This window comes from Pangasianodon hypophthalmus, chromosome 25, assembly GCF_027358585.1.
Source record: "Pangasianodon hypophthalmus isolate fPanHyp1 chromosome 25, fPanHyp1.pri, whole genome shotgun sequence".
NCBI lineage: Eukaryota > Metazoa > Chordata > Actinopteri > Siluriformes > Pangasiidae > Pangasianodon > Pangasianodon hypophthalmus.
This window is the reverse complement of record NC_069734.1, coordinates 17832897-17852477: the sequence shown is the minus strand read 5'-3', so window position 1 is coordinate 17852477 and position 19581 is coordinate 17832897. Positions and strand designations below refer to the sequence as shown.

The 19581-nt window shown below is 38.9% G+C and overlaps 1 protein-coding gene and 1 long non-coding RNA gene across 3 annotated transcripts; one reads left to right on the top strand and one right to left on the bottom strand.

Annotated features, from left to right (window-relative positions):
• Nucleotides 1-681: 681 nt before the first annotated feature.
• Nucleotides 682-5667, bottom strand: LOC113547627 (T-lymphocyte activation antigen CD86). 2 transcript variants are annotated; one of them, XM_026948050.3, is made up of 4 exons: nt 5534-5667; nt 3478-3518; nt 3006-3335; nt 682-1330 (listed from the first exon to the last, which is right to left on the bottom strand). In XM_026948050.3, the coding sequence occupies exons 1-4, from the start codon at nt 5542-5544 to the stop codon at nt 1227-1229; spliced, it is 486 nt and encodes a 161-aa protein (XP_026803851.2). In that variant the 5' UTR covers nt 5545-5667; the 3' UTR covers nt 682-1226. The 2 variants fall into 2 exon arrangements, with proteins under 2 accessions (XP_026803851.2, XP_053085568.1); XM_053229593.1 differs by having other exon boundaries at nt 682-1327.
• On the top strand, nt 1326-5540 carry LOC128317480 (uncharacterized). The gene is made up of 3 exons (XR_008301009.1): nt 1326-1783; nt 3958-4151; nt 5219-5540. It is a non-coding gene; the product is annotated as an uncharacterized LOC128317480 (long non-coding RNA).
• Nucleotides 5668-19581: the final 13914 nt, after the last annotated feature.

Here is a 19581-nt window from a genome sequence, read left to right as displayed (position 1 = left end):
TTTTAGTTGGATTCAGGTCTGGGCTCTGGCTCGGCCGTTCAGAAACAGTGACATTCTTTTGGTTAAGCCATTCCTTTGTTGATTTGGATGTACGCTTTGGGTCACTGTCATACTGAAATGTGAAATTCCTTTTCATCTTCAGCTTACTAGCAAACACCTGAAAGTTTTTCACTAAAATCGACTAGTATCTGTAACTATTCATGAGTCCCTCCACCTCGATAAAAGCAGCCCGAAAGGATGATGCTGCCACCACCATGCTTCACTGTGGATATGGTGTTCTTTTGGTGATGTGCTTTTTTGCCCAAGAAAGGGCATCCGTCTAGCCACCCTACTCCATAGCCCAGACATGTGAAGAATATGAGAGATTGATATTCCTGATATTCCTGCAGCTCCTTTAAAGTTACCATAGGTCTTTTGGCAGCCTCCCTGGTAAGTTTTTGTCTTGTCCTTTTGTAAATTTTGGAGGGACGTCCTGTTCTTGCTAATGTCGCTGTGGTGCTCCATTTTCTCCACTTGTTGATGACGGCCATTACAGTGTTCCATCTCGTGTTTTGGAAATTCTTTATACACCTCTCCTGATTGATACCTTTCAACAAATGAGATACTGTACATGCTTTGTCAGCTCTTTGCAGACCATGGCTTCAGCAGTCAGATGAAACCAAGAAGATGTGAAGAAAATACTACAGATTCTACAGCTGATCTTTATTTAGGGTTAATCAGAATAACTTCATTGATAATAATTTCATTCAGCTGTAGTCTAAGGTTTCTGCTATACAGTGAAGACATTTGGGTTTGAGATCAAAAGATGAATATGATACCATAGAATTTCAGATTTAATTTCCTCATATTTACATCTAAATGTGTTAAACAACTTAGAACATGGCACCTTTTGTTTGAACCTGATTTTTCAAGTGATCAAAAATATTGGGACATGATTGACAGATGTTTCTCTATATTTCTGCACTTGAATTCTTTTTCGAATGGTGGATTGTGTTACCTTCACCCCTGTTGGCCTTGCTGTTCCAATACTTTCGGAGGGTACTGTGTATGTTGGCTTATTAAATATTAATAACAGCCTACAAAATATGAACTAGATAGCAGTTTCTGTCCGGATTGTTGGTAATGTGAAAGCGGGAGAATAGAAAAGGTTTGTGCGAAGGTATGCCTCACAACTTCCTGTTTTTCTTGCAGCGGTGCTTACATACAAGTTGAGCTTCGTGTTGTCTTCAAAAGGCCAAGCTGTACAGTAGACTGCACCCCAGCAGGAACACGCTGCTTGCTCCTCTCGTGACATCACCATTTTTTGGGTCAGTAATTTGTTTTTTTTCTTCTGGATGCAAAAACAATCAAGGAAAGAAATCAATTACTTTGTGTGACTGAGATTAAAAAAACGCACAAACTCTAGCAGCTGGATGTGTAAGTGAAAAAGCAAAGCAGACAAGACGACTGGTCTTATCTAAGTAGTTGTAATAATTTACTTGGATATTGACCCTGCAGTGCGGGAGACTGGTTTGTTAAACTTGGGAGAAAAAAAAAATTCTATATTGAGCTGAGGTGAGAAAAAAACTTTTCTAAAACATTGTTCCTGAGCTGCAGTGATTCATTTTGGGGAAGGATTTGGCAGGACCTTTGTACACATATGACACACATCATACTCTACCATAGCCCGAAGGAAATTTGGCACTGAGACAGCGGCAAGAGACGGCAAGCCAAACAAGGGAGTAAAAGAGTCTTATCTAAAGCAATTATAAGAGAAGAAGTGACATTAACTTTAGCTGAACAGGTAAGGAATTTGTTTGTTCCGTAATTGGCACGCTAGGAAATGGTACACAGCCATCTGTGTTGTGGAATATGTAGCTATTGATAGCCAGTTGCGTAGATATTGATACCCATCTTTTAGGGAGCTTAGCATGTTTGGTGTGTTTCTTTGGGGTTTTTTTTTTTTTTTGGTACTTCAAATTCTGTCATATCAGGTGACAGCGAGTCCATCGAATACCCTGCTTACTTTTGATACGAGCATTTTTCACAGAGTGTACATTAGTTGGATAGCTAAATTGATGTGTTTCTCTGTACGTTTTTACTTCATACTAGGTTATATCGTAAGAGAGAAGATTTCTTTTTGTGAATGATTCCAACCTTAAGGTGTATATATAAATCAAATACAGGGTTTTACACTTTGAGCTAGTCTTTCCACTTTCTGCAAGTGGAATCTGGTGAGATTTCTCATTCAGCACTCTGGTAAAAAAAAAAAAAACAACGCATTGTGGAAACAATGTGCCTTGCAAGTTGTGCCACATCATTAAACATTAATTATATTAATTAACAAAACATTTTTGTTGGCACTACCGTATTTGTAGCTGTCCCATGTGTTTGCCGTCCTCCTATTGGTCGATTTTAGATGAGTGTCATAGCAGTGCTACTTTGAGATTTTCATCAAAAATTTTCTCACACTGCCAGAACTTTGCTGTTGGACATCTTAAATCATGTTATACCTTCTAAGAACGCTGATCGCAATTCACGACCAAAGAATTATTTTACAATGTGCAATTTCTGTCTGCGACGGCAAAACCGAGCTGAAAAACGTACAGGGTAAAGCCCGCTTAAGTTAATTCAATCTCACAGGCAGGTACACGCAAGAACAACTTTGGGAGCAGACGCGAGAGGGATTACAAACACTGTTCTGCACACATCACTACTATGGGGTATGACATGGCACATATTTGTGTTTTGGGTTTATAGGTCCTGTAGTGCAAGTCATAGAAACAAAATTCGACTTCATTTGGGTATCTTGCACATTTTCTGTTTACTAAACACGGAATGAATGCCTCCTCCTTTGCCTCAAACTGATTCACACATCATAAACCATTTTTGCACTTGCCACAGTTCCAAACTTACAGAATTCTCCATAATAATCAACATTATAAGGTCTATTTAGATTAACACCACTACCTTTTAGAATCAACACACTGTGATTGTGTGCTATTGAAAAGGTGACTCATACAAACCTTCAACAATCAGCAGTACGTTCGGGGGGGATTTAGGGATGATGCAGGTGTAGGTTCCTGAGTCAGAGAGCTTCACATCAATCAGTTGGATGGAGAAGTTTCCCTTTGCATAATCAGTGGGAAAACTTTTAACTCTACCTCTGTATTCTTGACTCTGGTCTTGAAAATCTTCTTTACCACTGATGATATCAAACACCGCTTTGTTTTCTTTTCTTTCTTCATATCGCCAAAATACATCCCCAACCAGTGCAGCGTTTTTGGTGAAACAGGGTAAGATGACCGTACCGCCTACAACGGTTTTACATGTGTATGCTATATTCTGCGCCAACACTGAAAGAACAAGGTGCACACACAAGAAATAAAATGTAGACGTAATCTTCTAACAACCTTCCTCGTTGTTTGTGCATTATCACTTTGTGTATTATCAATGAAGTCACTACTGTTTGTTTTCAGAGGTGTGTAAAGCTCTCACCATTGTGTATCAGCAGCTGGACAAGGAAGAATAAGAAACATCTGTGGAAAAAGAAAAGTGGAATTGCAGGATTAATTTATGCTATGTTAACAGTACAAGCCAATGTTACAGTTCCACTGCAGTGTCTGTGCAAGGGCTCAAATTCTTCAATTTGGGGAAACCACTCCAAAAATCGCCTGTTTAGGGGACCTTCGATAATTTAGCGCAAACAAATCAAATAAAGTCCCCATGAAATGCCTTGGGAGCCATGATTTGATTCTGTATCTTGATGTATTTCCTTTTAAAACAGGGAGTCAGTGATTTTGTGTTGAAGTGCTTGACTGATTTACACAACAGCCAATAGCATTTGAGATACACCACACCCCTGCTCAATCTAAACAAACTTGACAAGAGCTTAGTGAGCTAGCTAAATATAGAGAAAAGTGAAGAGTTTATAAAAAGAGTGTTTTTTTTTTTTTTTTTTTTTTCTTTCCCCCCCAGCTCTGGAGGATTTCTCACCACTGCCTTCACCCACACCTGTCCACTTTAACCAGGATGATATCCTGGATGTCAACATGTCATGTTTTTTTCAGAGTTATGTTGTACACGTTTGAGCCGAGGCTGAGCTTCAGAAGCGCTGATGGTGACACAGAGCCATACGGATGTCACCGGGAGACACCTGACGCATCTGAGCGGTAAGCTTATGACTAAAAAATTACGAATATTTGTCTACACTTTTATTTATTTAGGTTCTTACACAGCGTTAAATCAAACCGTAACTCAGCAGTGTGTTCCAGGTGTTTGTATTAGCATCTGTCATCTCTGCTTAATGACTGAAACGTAAAAAATTTAAATACATAGAATCTACAACATTAATTGTAGTTAATTTGCAATTGGATTAAATGATATTACTTACACGTTAAAGTTTTACTATTTTAATTGGACAAACAGAAAACTAGTAAAGGATGACACTTTCATTTTCCCAATCGTGACAAACTACAAAATTAAAACATCTCCAAAACTTTTTCTCGATATATCATTACGTAACACTAGGGGACAAGCACGAAAAGCTGTAAAACACCAGTACTGATTTCAGGCGCACTTTAAACCTCGTGTAATTCATAGCAACATTTTTGCTTTGTCACAATCTCTACTAGTCTAAGATGTTAAAAATGTAAGCATTTCAGTTGGCTTTAAAATGACACACTGTCACAATAGCATACTGCACTACTCCTAAGTACTTGTAACTCAGTTATTAACTTAACTGTAGTCTGAGATCTTTGAAACGCCCTAAAGGTAAAGCCCTCAGTAATGTACTGCCTTTGCCATACTCCAGAGACTAAAAGGTTCAAAGGGCCTGTTGGGGCATGTTCTGCACCAGCAGATAAGGATCGTGTTTGAGAAAATAAGTGGGAGAGTACTGCTTGAATAGAAACCTGAACTTGTGTAACTCACACCTGTGTAATCATCAGCCACGCCCAGTCCTGAACTGCTGTACAATACATTCATCTTAAAACCCTGCAGAAAGGTCATGAAGGTCAACTAACCCTGCTTTTAATACAGCCAGACTCCCATTCTTTACCTGTACCACTTTACCACTGTTTACTTACACACCTTTACCTGTAAAAAGATACTTACTGGCAGTTCATCTTGTGGGGAAATCTGGAGTCTAAACTTTAACATTTCTAACACATGTCCAAGCAGACATGATCAGAGAATCTCGCTTTATTTGTTTTTCAGTAAGCACTTTACTCTGTTTCAGGACATTTGGGCACAACCGGAAATACACCATGAACAGAACGCCAGTCCATCGCAAGCTGTTTGATTAATTTCCATTAATTCATATATAACCAACAAGACATGTTTAAGACAGGGGACACACTAATTTTCCGACAGCAATGGCAATTTAAAATGGTAGTTCTACAGTAAAAGGACAGCTCTTTTAACTAACAAGCTAAAAAAAAAAAGCGTTAGCTATTAGCTGTTTACACACTGCGGCTTGGTCCAAGGCCTTACGGTTGTTTATTATTTATCAAGTCATTTTTAATATTATTGGTCATTTTTAGTCGATACGTACCTTCGACTCATGATGTATAATATGATAATGGAGCTCAGGAAACAGGAACAATACCAACTAATCGAATATAATGAATATAAACTTTGGGATACTGCGAAAGAGTGCGCATGCGCGTAACCCACCACACACAAGCAAAAAGAAGAAGAAGAAAGGGGTTTTCACTTCTTGTTTTTAAATTCCTTTTAGTAATGGCGTACACTAATTTCGCTCCTGGTTTTCTTGTTATTATTTACTCCAATTCTAATTCTACGGTAACAACAGTCGTAGAAATCTTATTTTAGCCTATACTATCCACTAAAAGTATGTACTCTTTTTTTTGGGAAGAAAAAAATACATACTTTTGAGTATGTAGTAAAAGAGCAGTGTGCAAGTACTGGAACTTTGTTGCCTACACTGTCACTGTAAACAAATTCCTCAAATTCAGCTTTTCTTCATTCATTATTCCTTAAATAATTTAGACATTTATACTGTCACCATCCCCTTAATTTATTTTTCCACATTTCATTTACACATCTCTAAAATACTTCCGTGAATTCGGTCAAGCAAATCGTCACAAAACACCTCCTCCTCCTTCGCGCAAGGAGTTGTGGGTAATATTGGCTGAAAAAGTGGCCACGGAGCCACACTTTGAAAATCTACCGGAAATAGTAGATCATCCGGGAACCTTTAGGATACTCATTTCAACATCCTACGATTTGGGACGCGCAAAAGCGAATCTCCCGGATATTATTTAGGACGGATAGTAGACGAATTGGGACGCAGGATAAGTTTCTTTATTTCCCAGTAAGGTAGTTCCGGCTGTAACATGAACAGGTTTATATTAATGCACTTATTCTAATATCTTATTGTTTCTATAGTAACAGCTCATACACAGGGACTTGCACATAATCTGAGACTAATAAACAGATTAAAAAAAGTGTTATTTAACAGAGAAAAATGCATAATTGTTGATGTGGTGAAGTATTTTGTAAGGAGACAGTTAAGTAACATGTATGGAAGGAGTCTCCAGTGTCAGCACTTTGTAACAGTCAGAGGTAAAGCTGTAACTGTAACAGACGAGTTTACAATATGTGGTTTCTTGATGACATGGCAAGCTGCTTTTTCTTCTTCTTCTTTTTCTTTAAATCTTATTAAAAGAAGCTGGTGATGGAATGACTGTCCATAGCTACTATAACATAAGAACTGAAACTAACTTAACATAACTGTAAACACATTTAAAGAGTATTACATATCATTCTTGAATATATAAAATTGTAATTTTTGGCAAATTGTTGTGGAATAAAGTGGAATGAAACACTTCAGAACATGCTTTTCCTGAAAAATAATTAACTTTGATGCATATGCTTTACATTTCAGCCTACCAGGTTTGACCTGGTTTTCTCAGTAGCGGTGCTATAATATTTACATTGCTGTTTCCCAGGAAGTGCATGTCCAACTGAGTTGAAATTTACATTTTGTATGCCTGAAAAAGTCATTTCTTGCTCCTATGATTATAATGTTTGAGTTCAATAAACACTGTGATTTCAAAGTCTGCTTTGTAGTAATGTTCAGCATGTTCAGAATGATATCAGAAATAGTTTTTATACTAGTGTTCTACAATGAATTATTATTATTTTTTATTAAATTTGAATATTTTAGCAAACATTCAACACAAACTAAATACAAAATAGTTACACTGTGTAAACTCTGGTGCACACAGATGAATAAGTGGCATTATGACAGTAACTGCAAATGATCATTGCAGACATTAATGCTGAACTTCAGTTTATCTTGCATTCAGTATTTATACCAAAGAAAGGTTTTACATTTGTGCTGCCATTTCTTATATCCTTAATTTTTGTGAATCTTTTGTAAATACAGAAGTAACTTGTTGAACTGCACTTGACAAATAATTAAAGTTGAATATACAAATATAATTTTTGAGTCTTAGTTTTCTGATCATTTTGAGCTAGAGCTTCATATAATGGGTCAATTCATTTTCATTCTGTAGCCAACAGCGAGAAAGACAAGGCTGGAGTGGTTTCTTCCCACCACCTTTCAGCTCAGAAGAGCAAAATAAAGACCAGGTCTTTATGGAAAGCAGCTTGAGTTGTTGAACATTTACACAAAAAAAACCTTTTTATGACCCAGTCACATACAGTATGACAATCCAACAGAAAAGAAACAGCTGTATCATTTGCCTACTTCAGTACAATACTTTAAACAAATATTTGAATCCAATAAAACCAGAGAAATCATGCTACATTTTACAGTACTGTGAGAAAAAAAATGATCATACCTTTTCTGAGATGTTCACCATCTAAAAACCTACATGACTGTACTGCTAAAGTCCCTATGCGATGAAGATATGTGGTTTTGTGGTAGAGAGAGAGAGAGAGAGAGAGAGAGATGAAGGGAAAGACAGAGAGAAAGAGAGATGGAGGGAAAGATGAATTAGAGCAGTGGTCAACCTGTCAACTGCAACCTACCAGTCAATCGCATTGTTGAAAAGGGGTCATTTGGAGCACCATCACACCACTTAACACCCGAAATTCAACGACCCGTTCCAGCCCAAGAGCGAAATACTACAGACAAGAGATCAAGAGGTAAAACTGGTTTTAAAAGCCCAGCAATCACTTTTCACAAAACCCACAGAGAGAGCTGAAGCTGCTACCAAGGATTTATTCTGTGTTGGCATGAATGAAAATGAAAGAAGAGGATTTTGGAAATTAAATACGCAATGTCTTAAAACCAAACGTCTCATTTTAGAGGTAAAAAATGAAACAGAACGAATTAAGCAATTACAAGTTTTAACAAAATCAAATATTGACCTATGGAAGATCTTAAAGAATCGAATACAAAAATGATTTAAACAGCAATGCAAAAAATTGAAATAAACAAAGAAATAAATATTATGAGACTTTGATGAATAAATATATCGTACTAACAAATAAAACAAATAGGAATGAAGAAGAAGAAGACAATAAACTGTCTGATATTAAAGAAGAACTGATACAGCTTAATGATGAAACTTTTTTCTATATTTTTCTATAAATATACAAAATGCAATTAAGACCTTAAAGAAAAGAAGGGAAAGTAAATACATTAAAAACATCAGGAATATGAAAGGCAATATAATAGAAAATGAAAAAGACAAACCTGATTATATAAGATACTCTTGTGAAAATGCTTATCAAAAGATAGATATAGATGAAGCAAGACTAAAACAGTTTTTTAGGAGTGGAACCAAATACCCAGCATGAAGATGTGCAATATTTAGCAGAACCCATCACACACACAGAAATACAGAAAGTCATTGCTCTGCTTAATGAGGGGAAATCACCGGGACCAGATGGGCTTCCTGCTGAATTCTATCAAACATTTAATGATGCTAGAAAAAGTTTACAATGGAGAATGTATGCATGACTCATTTTACCATAGTGTTATATCTTTAATTTAAAAAAAGGAGATCAATCTGAATTTGATAATTATAGACAAATAAGTTTAATGAATATAGATTACAAACTATTAGCTAAAATAATAATGAACAGAATGAATGAATATTTAAATGAAATTATTGAAAAAGAACAAACATGTGCCATTAAAGGAAGATTTATGTGGGATAATCGAAATATATTTAGGGATTTAATAACTAATAAAGGAGTAAAAGATTACTTTATTATAGGATTAGACCAAAAGAAAGCTTTTGACTATACTTTTGTATATGGATCTGTAAATAATTAACTTGGTTCAATGTTACAGTATATTAATAATAATTTGTGAATACACTAATGATCCTCCACAGCTGGATTTCTGCAACAATGGCACCACCAAGAGACTTGCCTGTTTAATGTACAACTCCAAACATCATTTCAAGTTGATTGTTTGGGAGATGTATGTTCTGCTGTGTAGCAGTGCGAGCATTTGATCAAAAAAATATTGACATGATAGCATTAATAGAATTTGAATTTAATTCATGGTCTAAAAAATATACAAAAAACAAAAATGAAATAATTAGGTATAATATTGACAATTTGGAATTTATATTACTCAAATGTTAAAAGTACCTTTGCAATAAGTAAAGAGGTAAAATGTATTGATGAACATAAAAATAATAGATAAGCTTTACCACATGTGCACTGCAGAATTACAAGTTGGAACCTTTAGTGTAACACACCGACACATCTGTTGGCTGTAATCTTTATTCTTCTTTGCATGTTTGGTGGATAGTACTCATTTGTAGAATAAAAAAAAAAATCAGTACAATCGTCAGAAAGCTATGATGTCGAGACTACAGTGAGGAAACAGAACTGCAAAGAAAAGCAGGCTGAATTACAATTCAAATAACATCTAATATGAATTCAGATGTTCCAGATGTGCCACGTCACTAACAGAATTGCTGAGTACCTAAATTAGAATTTTTAATTGTAGAAAATGTTTAGTCATTTGTCAAGCTTGTGTTCGACAATTCAGCATGGGAATTCTTTTCTGGTGGCTGCAACTCACTGTATGAGGATTCAAACATATACGCTGGCTGTACTGAAATTTAGATTAATTTCATTAAACATTAAATTATATTAATTAACAAAACATTTTTGCTGACACTACCGTATTTGTAGCTGCCCCATGCGTTTGCCTCCTCCTATTGGTCGATTTTAGATATAGCAGTGCTCACACAGATTTTCATCAAAAATTCTCACAGAACTTTGCTGTTGGACATCTTACATCATGTTACACCTTCTAACAACACTGATCTCAATTCACGACCAAAGAATTATTTTACAATGTGCAATTTCTGTCTGCACACATCACTACTATGGGGTATGACATGGCACATATTTGTGTTTTGGGTTTATAGGTCCTGTAGTGCAAGTCATAGAAACAAAATTCGACTTCATTTGGGTATCTTGCACAAAGCCACCTAAACTTGATTCACACATTCTAAACCATTTTTGCACAGCTGAAAACTGGAAAAAGACCAGGAGATTTTTTTTTATATAATCAACTGTTTGGGTGAGTGACCGAAGCTCTTGACCTATATCTGCATGATTTAATGTAATCATGTGTGCTGCTGCCACATGATTGAATGGTTGGATAATTGCATAAATGAGCAGGGGTATATATATTAGTGTGTATACATACATACACACACAGGGATTAAAGCAAAAATTAACTCTTTATTTAAATACTCGAGACCAACAGTATTTTAAGGGAAGATGTTTTAGAACAGCTTTTCCAATTATAGTTTGCATAATTTCAAAGCTGTTTTCAATCTGTGAAATAAAACTGATAATTCTGCAACGCATCAAAAACTTCTAGTCATACAAATGGTCTTCGGCAACTGATTGGATTAGATTAACTCCAAACGACGTCTAAAGCCTTACCTCATCCTAAAGAACTTAAATTAGCACTTAAAAAAAAAACTTTGTATTGTCTGAGTGCTTGTTATATTTCCTCCCCAACAGAGTTTCTAGACTGATAAACAGTTAATAGTTCTGAATGCCTACTCTTGGTTTGTGCCCTGGGTTTCACCTCAGAAGACTGCATTTGTTATTAAAAAGGATAAACCAACATGAAGACCAGAGAACTGTCTTTGGGAGAAAAGCAAGCCATTTAAAGCTGAAAAAAGAGAGACACAACATATGGTTGCATGCTCTCCATGCTGGTCACTGCTCAGGGACAGATTTAGGGGGTGCTGTTAGTTGTAGGCTATACCTCCTCATGCCTCAAGACTTTTTAAAGATCTTTTTCCCCATTATCAAGGACATTGATTAAAACATGTCAAATCCGGCCTCAGTTCATTTGCATGTGTGAACCTGAAAAAGTGGCTGGCAATGAAACTGATCACCTGTTCAGGATCACTATAGTGTATAGTGAATTTTAAGATTTATTGTTCATCAACTGGTCTTAAAGTTAGTGTTCTGCAGTAAGCTAGTTGTCCAGTGCTGTCTAAAAACTGCCAAAAGTGAAGCATTGGCTCTCTGTGACATGTAACATTAGCCTAACTGCAAAAATACACAAACCAGGTGTGTGTCTGTCTCTCTCTCTCTCTCTCTCTCTCTGTGTCTCTTTGTGTGTGTGTGTCTCTCTCTCGCTCCCTAATTTTTTATTTTTTATTTTTTGAGTGAGAAAGTAGAGCTCGCCACCTTCCTACCATGTGTCTTTTTCTTTTTTCTTTTTTTTTTTTTAAAGAACCGAAGGCTAGCTCGGCGTGTTTTTATGCTGCTTCTTCTTCTTCTTCTTCTTGTTTTATGGGGGTAAACCAGCTTTTGGTCCGTTTCCGCCACCTACTGGGTTGGAGTATGGGCTAATTAAAAAAAACCCCTAAATCCTACTATACAACTTTGTTCCCTTAAAATAAATTAAGAGAACTTTGTTCACTCTTGAGAAATTATTTAGCAGATTTTGAATAGACACATTTTTAATACCCACTGACTTTAATTCTTCTGTTACCTGAAATCTTTCTCTGTTATATGCAACACAATTTAACAGCACATGTTCGACTCTTTCAGGTAGACCACGTTTATTGCAGCAGTCAGATTTTATCAAAGTTATTTATGAAACTCTATTCTTGAAGGTCTCAGAGCCTGCTTAGCCATGCCGTCTGCCTCCTCATTGCCCTCCACACCAACATGAGCCGGACCCATAAAAAGGAAACTATTATTTGTAACTGAAGCCTCTCTTGCATGTACAGGCAGAGGTAAAACTCCATGGCATGATTCACACGAAGTTGATCCCACATTCCATAATGTGTTACTGCAGGTCTACATAAACAAGAATGACACGCTTAATTATTGGCAATTAATTAAAATCTTTTCTTTCAAACAGAACATACAATACTGACCTGTACACCTCTTCATAGATGGTAAGATTGGGGGTTTTTTTGCAGGCATAGTTGCATTTGCAACAGTTTTCTTGCTGTATCCAACTACAGCAATGACATGAGTCACTCCAGACATAAACAATTTTTCATTTTGGTCCATGTATAACTTGTGTCCCATAAACTCCACATTATACGGGGTTGTGTTAAAGTTAAGCATAAAGTGAAAACATAGTAATACCTTTGGTCAGCATAGATGACGTCTAGGCATTAGGCATACATGTGCATGGCATACACAATCCTAACTCTTATAAACTCTTGTAAAAGCATAAACCTGAGGACTATTTGTGGTTAAGGCTTTGGGTTACAGATCAGAAGGTTGGGGGTTCAAGCTGCCACTGTTGGGCCCTTGAGCAAGACCCTTGAGCCGTTGCCGCTGAGTTCCGACCTTTTCCCGAAACCACTCTGATGAGGGCAAATAAGACCTCTTGTTTCAAGAACATAAGACAGCCGATACATAACCACTCTTTCTGGAGTTTAGCCCTGTTTTTATCGACTTGTGCCAGTGATATATGAGTTGACATCATAACAGGGATTCAAAAGTGAAGCCAAAATGTGTCTGTAGACACATTCTAAATTTCTAAAATTCTTCTATTACACATTTACACACGGTCCTGAGGAAAGACGCTTAATGGCAGGTGACACATATTTCAACATGACTGACTGACGTTTGTGTCTGTTTGCTTGTTAATTCATTTTATTTTTTTGGTCTTTGTATAGATTTAATTACAGAAAACCTTTATTTGTCAAATATACATTACAGTACAGTGAAATTCTTTTCTTTGTGTATCCAAGCTTGTTAGGTAGCTGGGGTCGGAGCGCAGGGTCCGCCATGTTACACCCCTGTTGGTGCCATAGGGCTTGATTCCCTGACCTTCTGATAAGTAACCCAAAGCCTTAATCGGCACTACTAATGAACCAGCACTACCCTTAAAAGGTCATTTGCTAATTTTTTTTGTTTGCACGCTCCAAAATTCAATTAGCAGTTATACCGATTTCATTTGAAGCTTGATCATGAAACTAATTGGCCCTTAAAGTTGAAAAAAGTTCACACTGAAGCAGACCAGAGTGACCTCACTCTGATGCTCTCAGACTGCTTGTTTTGCTGTGTCCTCACTTGCCTAAAGAACCACACTCAGGGGGAGAACACATCAGGGTTCTATTTAAACACATTAACCAATGTGTGACACAATGTGTCTGAGGCCATTTTTAGATCTACAGGTCCCTCAAACAATTTTGGTTTGTTTAATTATGTGTAGTGTGAAACCAAACCAAATAGCAGACAAACCAAAAGTGTCAATTTCATTATGATTCTGACTAATAGGTGTGAAAGTGCTTTCAGATTCACATGCTCACATCTGTGAAAAGGTTTCTTTATATTTACCTTTCTGACCCCAATTATTATATCATACCAGCTTTGCACACTGTTTGGAAGTGATTTTCGCCCATTCAAGTCAAGTCAAGTCAAGTGGAGTTTATTGTCATTTCAACCATATACAGCCAGTTTGTACATAGTGAAACGAAACAATGTTTCTCCAGGACCAAGGGGCTACATAAGACAAACACAGTGGGGCAGTCGTGGCCTAATGGATAGAGAGTCAGCCTTGCAAACCGAAGGTGAACCTGAAGGTCGTGGGTTTGAGTTTCAGGTCCGGCAGGGATTGTAGGTGGGGGGAGTGAATGACTAGCACTCTCTTCCACCCTCAATACCACGACTCCCCTGGGTGCCGCAGCAAAAAAAAAAAAAGTTGCGTGTGCATGTATGTATGTATGTATGTATGCGTGTGTGTTCTTTCAGTCCAGTTTCTGAGCATTGGGGAGTCTGATGGCTTGAAGGAAGAAACTGTTGCACAGTCTGGTCGTGAGGGCCCGAATGCTTCAGTACCATTTGCCAGACGGCAGGAGGGGCTTTGTGGATGCAGCGTGAGGTGTAAGTACAGGTGCTGCTGGGCTTTCTTTGCTATGTTGCTGGTGTTGAGCGACCAGGTGAGGTTCTCCGCAAGGTGAACACCAAGAAATTTGGTGCTCTTGACGATCTCCAAGAAGGAGCCGCCGATGTTCAGCGGGGAGTGGTCATTCTGTGCTCTTCTGAAGTCAACAACCATCTCTTTAGTTTTGTCCACATTTAGAGACAGGTTGTTGGCTCAGCACCAGTCCATTAGCCACTGCACCTCCTCTCTGTATGATGACTCGTCGTTCTTGCTTATGAGACCCACCACGGTCGTGTCATCGGTGAACTTGATGATGTGATTCAAGCTGTGCATTGCTACACAGTCGTGAGTCAGCAGAGTGAACAGCAATGGATTGAGCACACAGCCCTGTGGGGCCCCAGTGCTAAGTGTGGGGGTGTTGGAGATGCTGTTCCCGATCTGGACTGACTGAGGTCTCCCAGTCAGGAAGTCCAGGATCCAGTTGCAGAGGGAGGTGTTCAGGCCCAGCAGGTTCAGCTTTCCAATCAGGTGGTGAGGAATGATTGCGTTGAATGCTGAACTGAAGTCTATGAACAGCATTCGAACATAAGTGTCTTTTTTGTCCAGGTGGGCGAGGGCCAGATGGAGGGTGGTGGTGATGGTGTCATTCTTCCTGGCAGAATGGGAAAAAAATGACTGCAATTTTCAAAAAGTGTCAGAATATAATATCCAGCCCAGACATTCCTGAGGGTGCCCTCTGAATTTTCAATCTCTTCTTTGTTTATCATTCTCATTTCCTCTTCAAGGGTAAGGGTAACAAGGTGAACTCATGACCTGGATTGAGACTTGTTTTAACCATTGCTTGTGTCTGTCATTTCTCTCCACCCATGTAGAATGTCCTGACACCCTGATTGAAGTGAACACCCCAGAACCCTACAGAGTCCTGGAGAATTATTTAGAAAGGCGCAAGCATCAGACCATCACATCAGCCTTGGGATTACCACCACACCAACCTTGAAATTTCAGGGGAACACCTCCTGGCAGACGCAAATCCCCCAGAATGTGGGCCTTCCAGAGACCAAGGTGATGGAAGAATACATCTCTGAAGCCCTGGCTCAAGACTACAACTGTCCTTACATGTCTCCCAATGCTGCAGGCTTCTTTTTTGTGGAAAAAGGAAGGCGGACTCAGACCCTGTATCGAATATTGAGTGCTCAGTGCTGTCACGGTCAAGTATCTCTTGCCCTTGGTCCCACCTTGGTCCATTGAGCAGTTAAGAAGGGCTAAAGTATTTACCAAACTCAACCTGCAGATTGCCTATAACCTGATATGCATTAGGGAAGGCAACAATTGGAAGACACTGTTTAACATGAACACAGGCCATTATGAATATCTGGTAATGCCTTATGATCTTGTCAATGCTCCATTCTGTATCTTTTTTTCAAGCATTTATAAATTACGTTCTCTGGGATTTTCCCTGCTAAACTGTATCTATGTGCCTTTTACTCTTGGAAACTGACTCCAGCGGAAAGGCATTATGACATGGGGAATGGAGAACTTCTCACCATCAAAGTTGCTTTAGAGGATTGGAGGCACTGAATAGAGGGAACCAACAATGGACTACAGGAATCTAATTTACTTTAAGTCAGCCAAAATACTTAACCCACGTCAAGCCAGGTGGGCCCTATTTTTTACTTGCTTTGACTTTTCAATCACCTACAGACCTGGCTCCAAGAATGGTTAAGCAGACTCCCTGTCACAGATCTATGAAAGCCCTCACTCCCAGCAGACTCCTGAACCTATCCTGTTTTTTAGCCCCGTTGCTATGGGAGGTCATGAAAGAGGTCCAACATGCACAGCAAGAAGACCCCATGCATCTTGAATATCAAATTGGGTGGGTGCATACCTCACCTCCAACATCCCAGAATTTCAAGGTAAGTAAAAAAACAAACATAGAACAATATGTTAAGGGGTGTTTGATATGCGCCCAGATAGATCTCACAATCATAGATCATTTTACCAAAGCCTCATTCCCCCACCCAAGTTACCCACAGCCATGGAAACCACTGAGGTATTGTTTAAAGAGGTGTTCAGATTGTATGGTCTCCCCAAGGATATTGCTCTGACCGTGGTGTTCAATTCACCTCTCATGTTTTGCACAAAAGGCTTAACATAAATGTCAATCTGTCCTCAGTCTACCATCCCCAGTTGGGAGATTCCTCCGCATGTACTGCTTTAACAACAAGCAGGATTGGAGCAAGTATCTCCTGTTGGCAAAATATGCACAGAACTTACTGGGCCCTTCATCTACCGGCATCTACCTGTTCTTGGGTTTCAACAGAGGGCTTCCCCCCAATAGCCTCATGCATGGCAGAAAACCATGGCCATGTGGCTGCTGTGGCCTTGTTCCCTGTTTCCGTAGAGCTAAAATAAAAGAATAGATGAGTATAGATAGAGTATATAAATAGATGAACTGACAGGAACAGGTTTCAAACAGTAAAAGCACCTAAAATATGCACCAAATGAAATGAATACATGACTAAATTTTTACCTACCTTATATTTCCTTTTCAGACTTGGTGCCACAATTCTCTTCAGATCCATCTTCTGAGTCTTAATATTTTGCATATTTGGTTATCCCTACATGCATAAGCTACAAAAAAATATTGTGCATGGCCAATGCTTTAATTTAAAATGAAATAACTCTAGGCCTATATAAAGTTTGTTCTCTATTGGCAAATACGAGGACAACCCCTATGATTCGGGACCCGTACTCTCACACCTGCAGAGAAAAGGGACTCTCAATTGGACAAAGAGGGCCTGGCAGTAGTATTTGGCATACAGAAGTTTCATAAATACCTGTTGGAAGATCCTTTACCATCTGCACAGACCAAAAAACTTTGATATCGCTGTTTAATGAGAAGAAACCAATTCCTCAGATGGGTTCTCCAAGAGTACAAAGATGGGCAGCGCTCCTGGGTACCTAGGAATACGCCATGGTCTACAAACCGGGCAAAGCCCATGCCAATGCTGATGCTTTAAGTTGACTGCCCATTAAGGAGGATATAAAAGAGGAACGGGAGGTTGAACAGGATCTGATGTTGGATGTGTTAGGTGATGCACCCGTGGATACCTGTCAAATCCAGCGCTGGACCTCCCATGACGTGATAATGTCCAAGGTTTGGGAATACATCCAGTGTGGATGGCCAAAAGTGTTAGACCCAGCCTTTCAACCTTTCTATCAGAGGAGAACCGAATTAAGTGTGCAAGATGGTTGTGTGCTGTGGGGGGCTAGAGTTGTCATTCCTGCACAGGGGTTAGACAAGTTGTTAAAACCGCTTCACCAGACCCACACAGGTGTTTTGAGAATGAAAGGATGGGCCATATCTTACTTCTGGTGGCCAAGTATGGCCAAAGAAGTAGAGAAAGAGGCCCAACTGTGTGAAGAGTGTCAGCAATACAGGAAAACTCCCGCTGCAGGTCTTTTACATCCATGGGAGTGGCCAGCCACACCCTGGTCTCGAATACATGTCGACTATGTGGATCTGTTCCAAGGGAGGATGTTCCTGATTGCAGTGGACTCACACTCCATGTAGATGGATGTATACCCAAAAGTGACAGCAACATCCCAAGGCACCATAGAGAAACTCAGGCAAAGTTTCAGCATATTCACATTGCCACAGATCCTGGTGCCAGACAATGGGCCTTGCTTTACCAGTGCAGAATTTGGAGCATTCATGAAAAAGAACGGAATTCAGCACATTAGAACCGCCTCTTTCCACCCATCATTGAATGGATTAGCAGAAAGAGCTATGCAGATGTTCAAAGCGGATGTAAAGAAAATAAAAGGAGATACCCTGGAGACAAGAGTATGCCGGTTCCTGTTTATTTATTGGATTAATCCACGGACTACGACGGGATTGTCTCCTGCAGAAATGATGATGGCCAGATGCTTAAGATAAACTTTTGACTTACTTCTGCCTGATCTGGCAGCCAAAGTGCAAAAGAAACAGTTAAAACAGAAAGAAGGTCATGACAACAGGGCCAAACTGTGAAGTTTTTCACTCTGTGTATGTCAGGAATTATAGCTACTGGCCAAAATGGGTGACCGCTGTGATAGAAAGATGCACTGGTCCACTATCATATACTGTCTTGACTGGACCAGGGCGTACCCGGAAAAGACACCTTGATCAGATTCGCACTAGGGATGCACTCACAATTTCAGTGTCTTTGAATGCCCAAGTCTCACTGGGTGCTGAAGAGGACATCTTGCAGCCTGTGTGTAGCTTTCCTAAAGTGTGCGGAAGTCCTCCAGAGAAAAACGTGTGAAAAACGCTGGGTCATCTGAAAGACTTAATTAAGAATTAAGAAGATAATTAATTAAGAACTGTAAAAAAGGCTTTCTTTCATAGTATGTTGAATACAGTGGCGAAGTGAATTTTAAGATTTTTTTCTTCATGCCATAGGTTAACTAATCCGAAGGAGCAAAAATTGTAGTATTTGTTCTTGTGTTTAAAGAAAAGAAGGAGTAGTGTTATAATGTTTAGCTTTTAAGGGGGGAAGGATGTAGCAGATACAGTAAAATGTGCTGTGTTCTAGCAGTTCTGGTTATGGCCACTAGAGGGGCCACTATATAGTAGGAATGTACCTAAGTTCTTAAAAAGAAGAAGAACCATGTCCATGCGGTGCTGTTGGGCTGTTGTTCTGAGAGTGTGTGTCATTAAAGTGCATGCGGCCATTTGCCTATCATTATTACAAGTTACCACACTATACATTCTCTCTTCATTTTTGACAAGAAGCCCAGGTTCTGAGGATGAAAGGCATTCCTAGAGCATGATGCTACCACCACCATATTTCACTGTATGGATGGTGTTAAATGAGGTATGGCCTGCATTAGGCTTGCACCATACAAAGCACTTTGACATTTGCCCAAATACAGTATCTTGATCTTGGTCTCATCACACCAAAAAACACATCTTCAATGGGTGACTGTCTTCTTGAGCAATGGTTTCTTTTTGTTCGCCCCCTATACAGTCTCCAATTATTCAGAACTCATTAAATGGTTGTCTGGTGCACCTTCACACCACCGTCAGCCACTGTACTCTGTAACGTGACTGTTGGCCTCACTGTGTTTTCCCACTCTGTGTTGAGTTTTGAGGGAGGGCCTTGTCTCAGTAGTACTTGGGTGGCATGATGCAGCTTCCAGTGCTTATAGTTAGATACAATTTTACACCATATTCCTGAGTTATATAATTCTATTACATTATCTTTATTTTCCTT

Coding starts and splice junctions, on each gene's coding strand:
- LOC113547627 (XM_026948050.3), bottom strand. Junction 3,336..3,477: donor CCAGCTGCTGATACACAATG/GTGAGAGCTTTA, acceptor TTGTTCTTTCAG/TGTTGGCGCAGAATATAGCA. Junction 1,331..3,005: donor CGTACTGCTGATTGTTGAAG/GTTTGTATGAGT, acceptor TTTTGCATCCAG/AAGAAAAAAAACAAATTACT.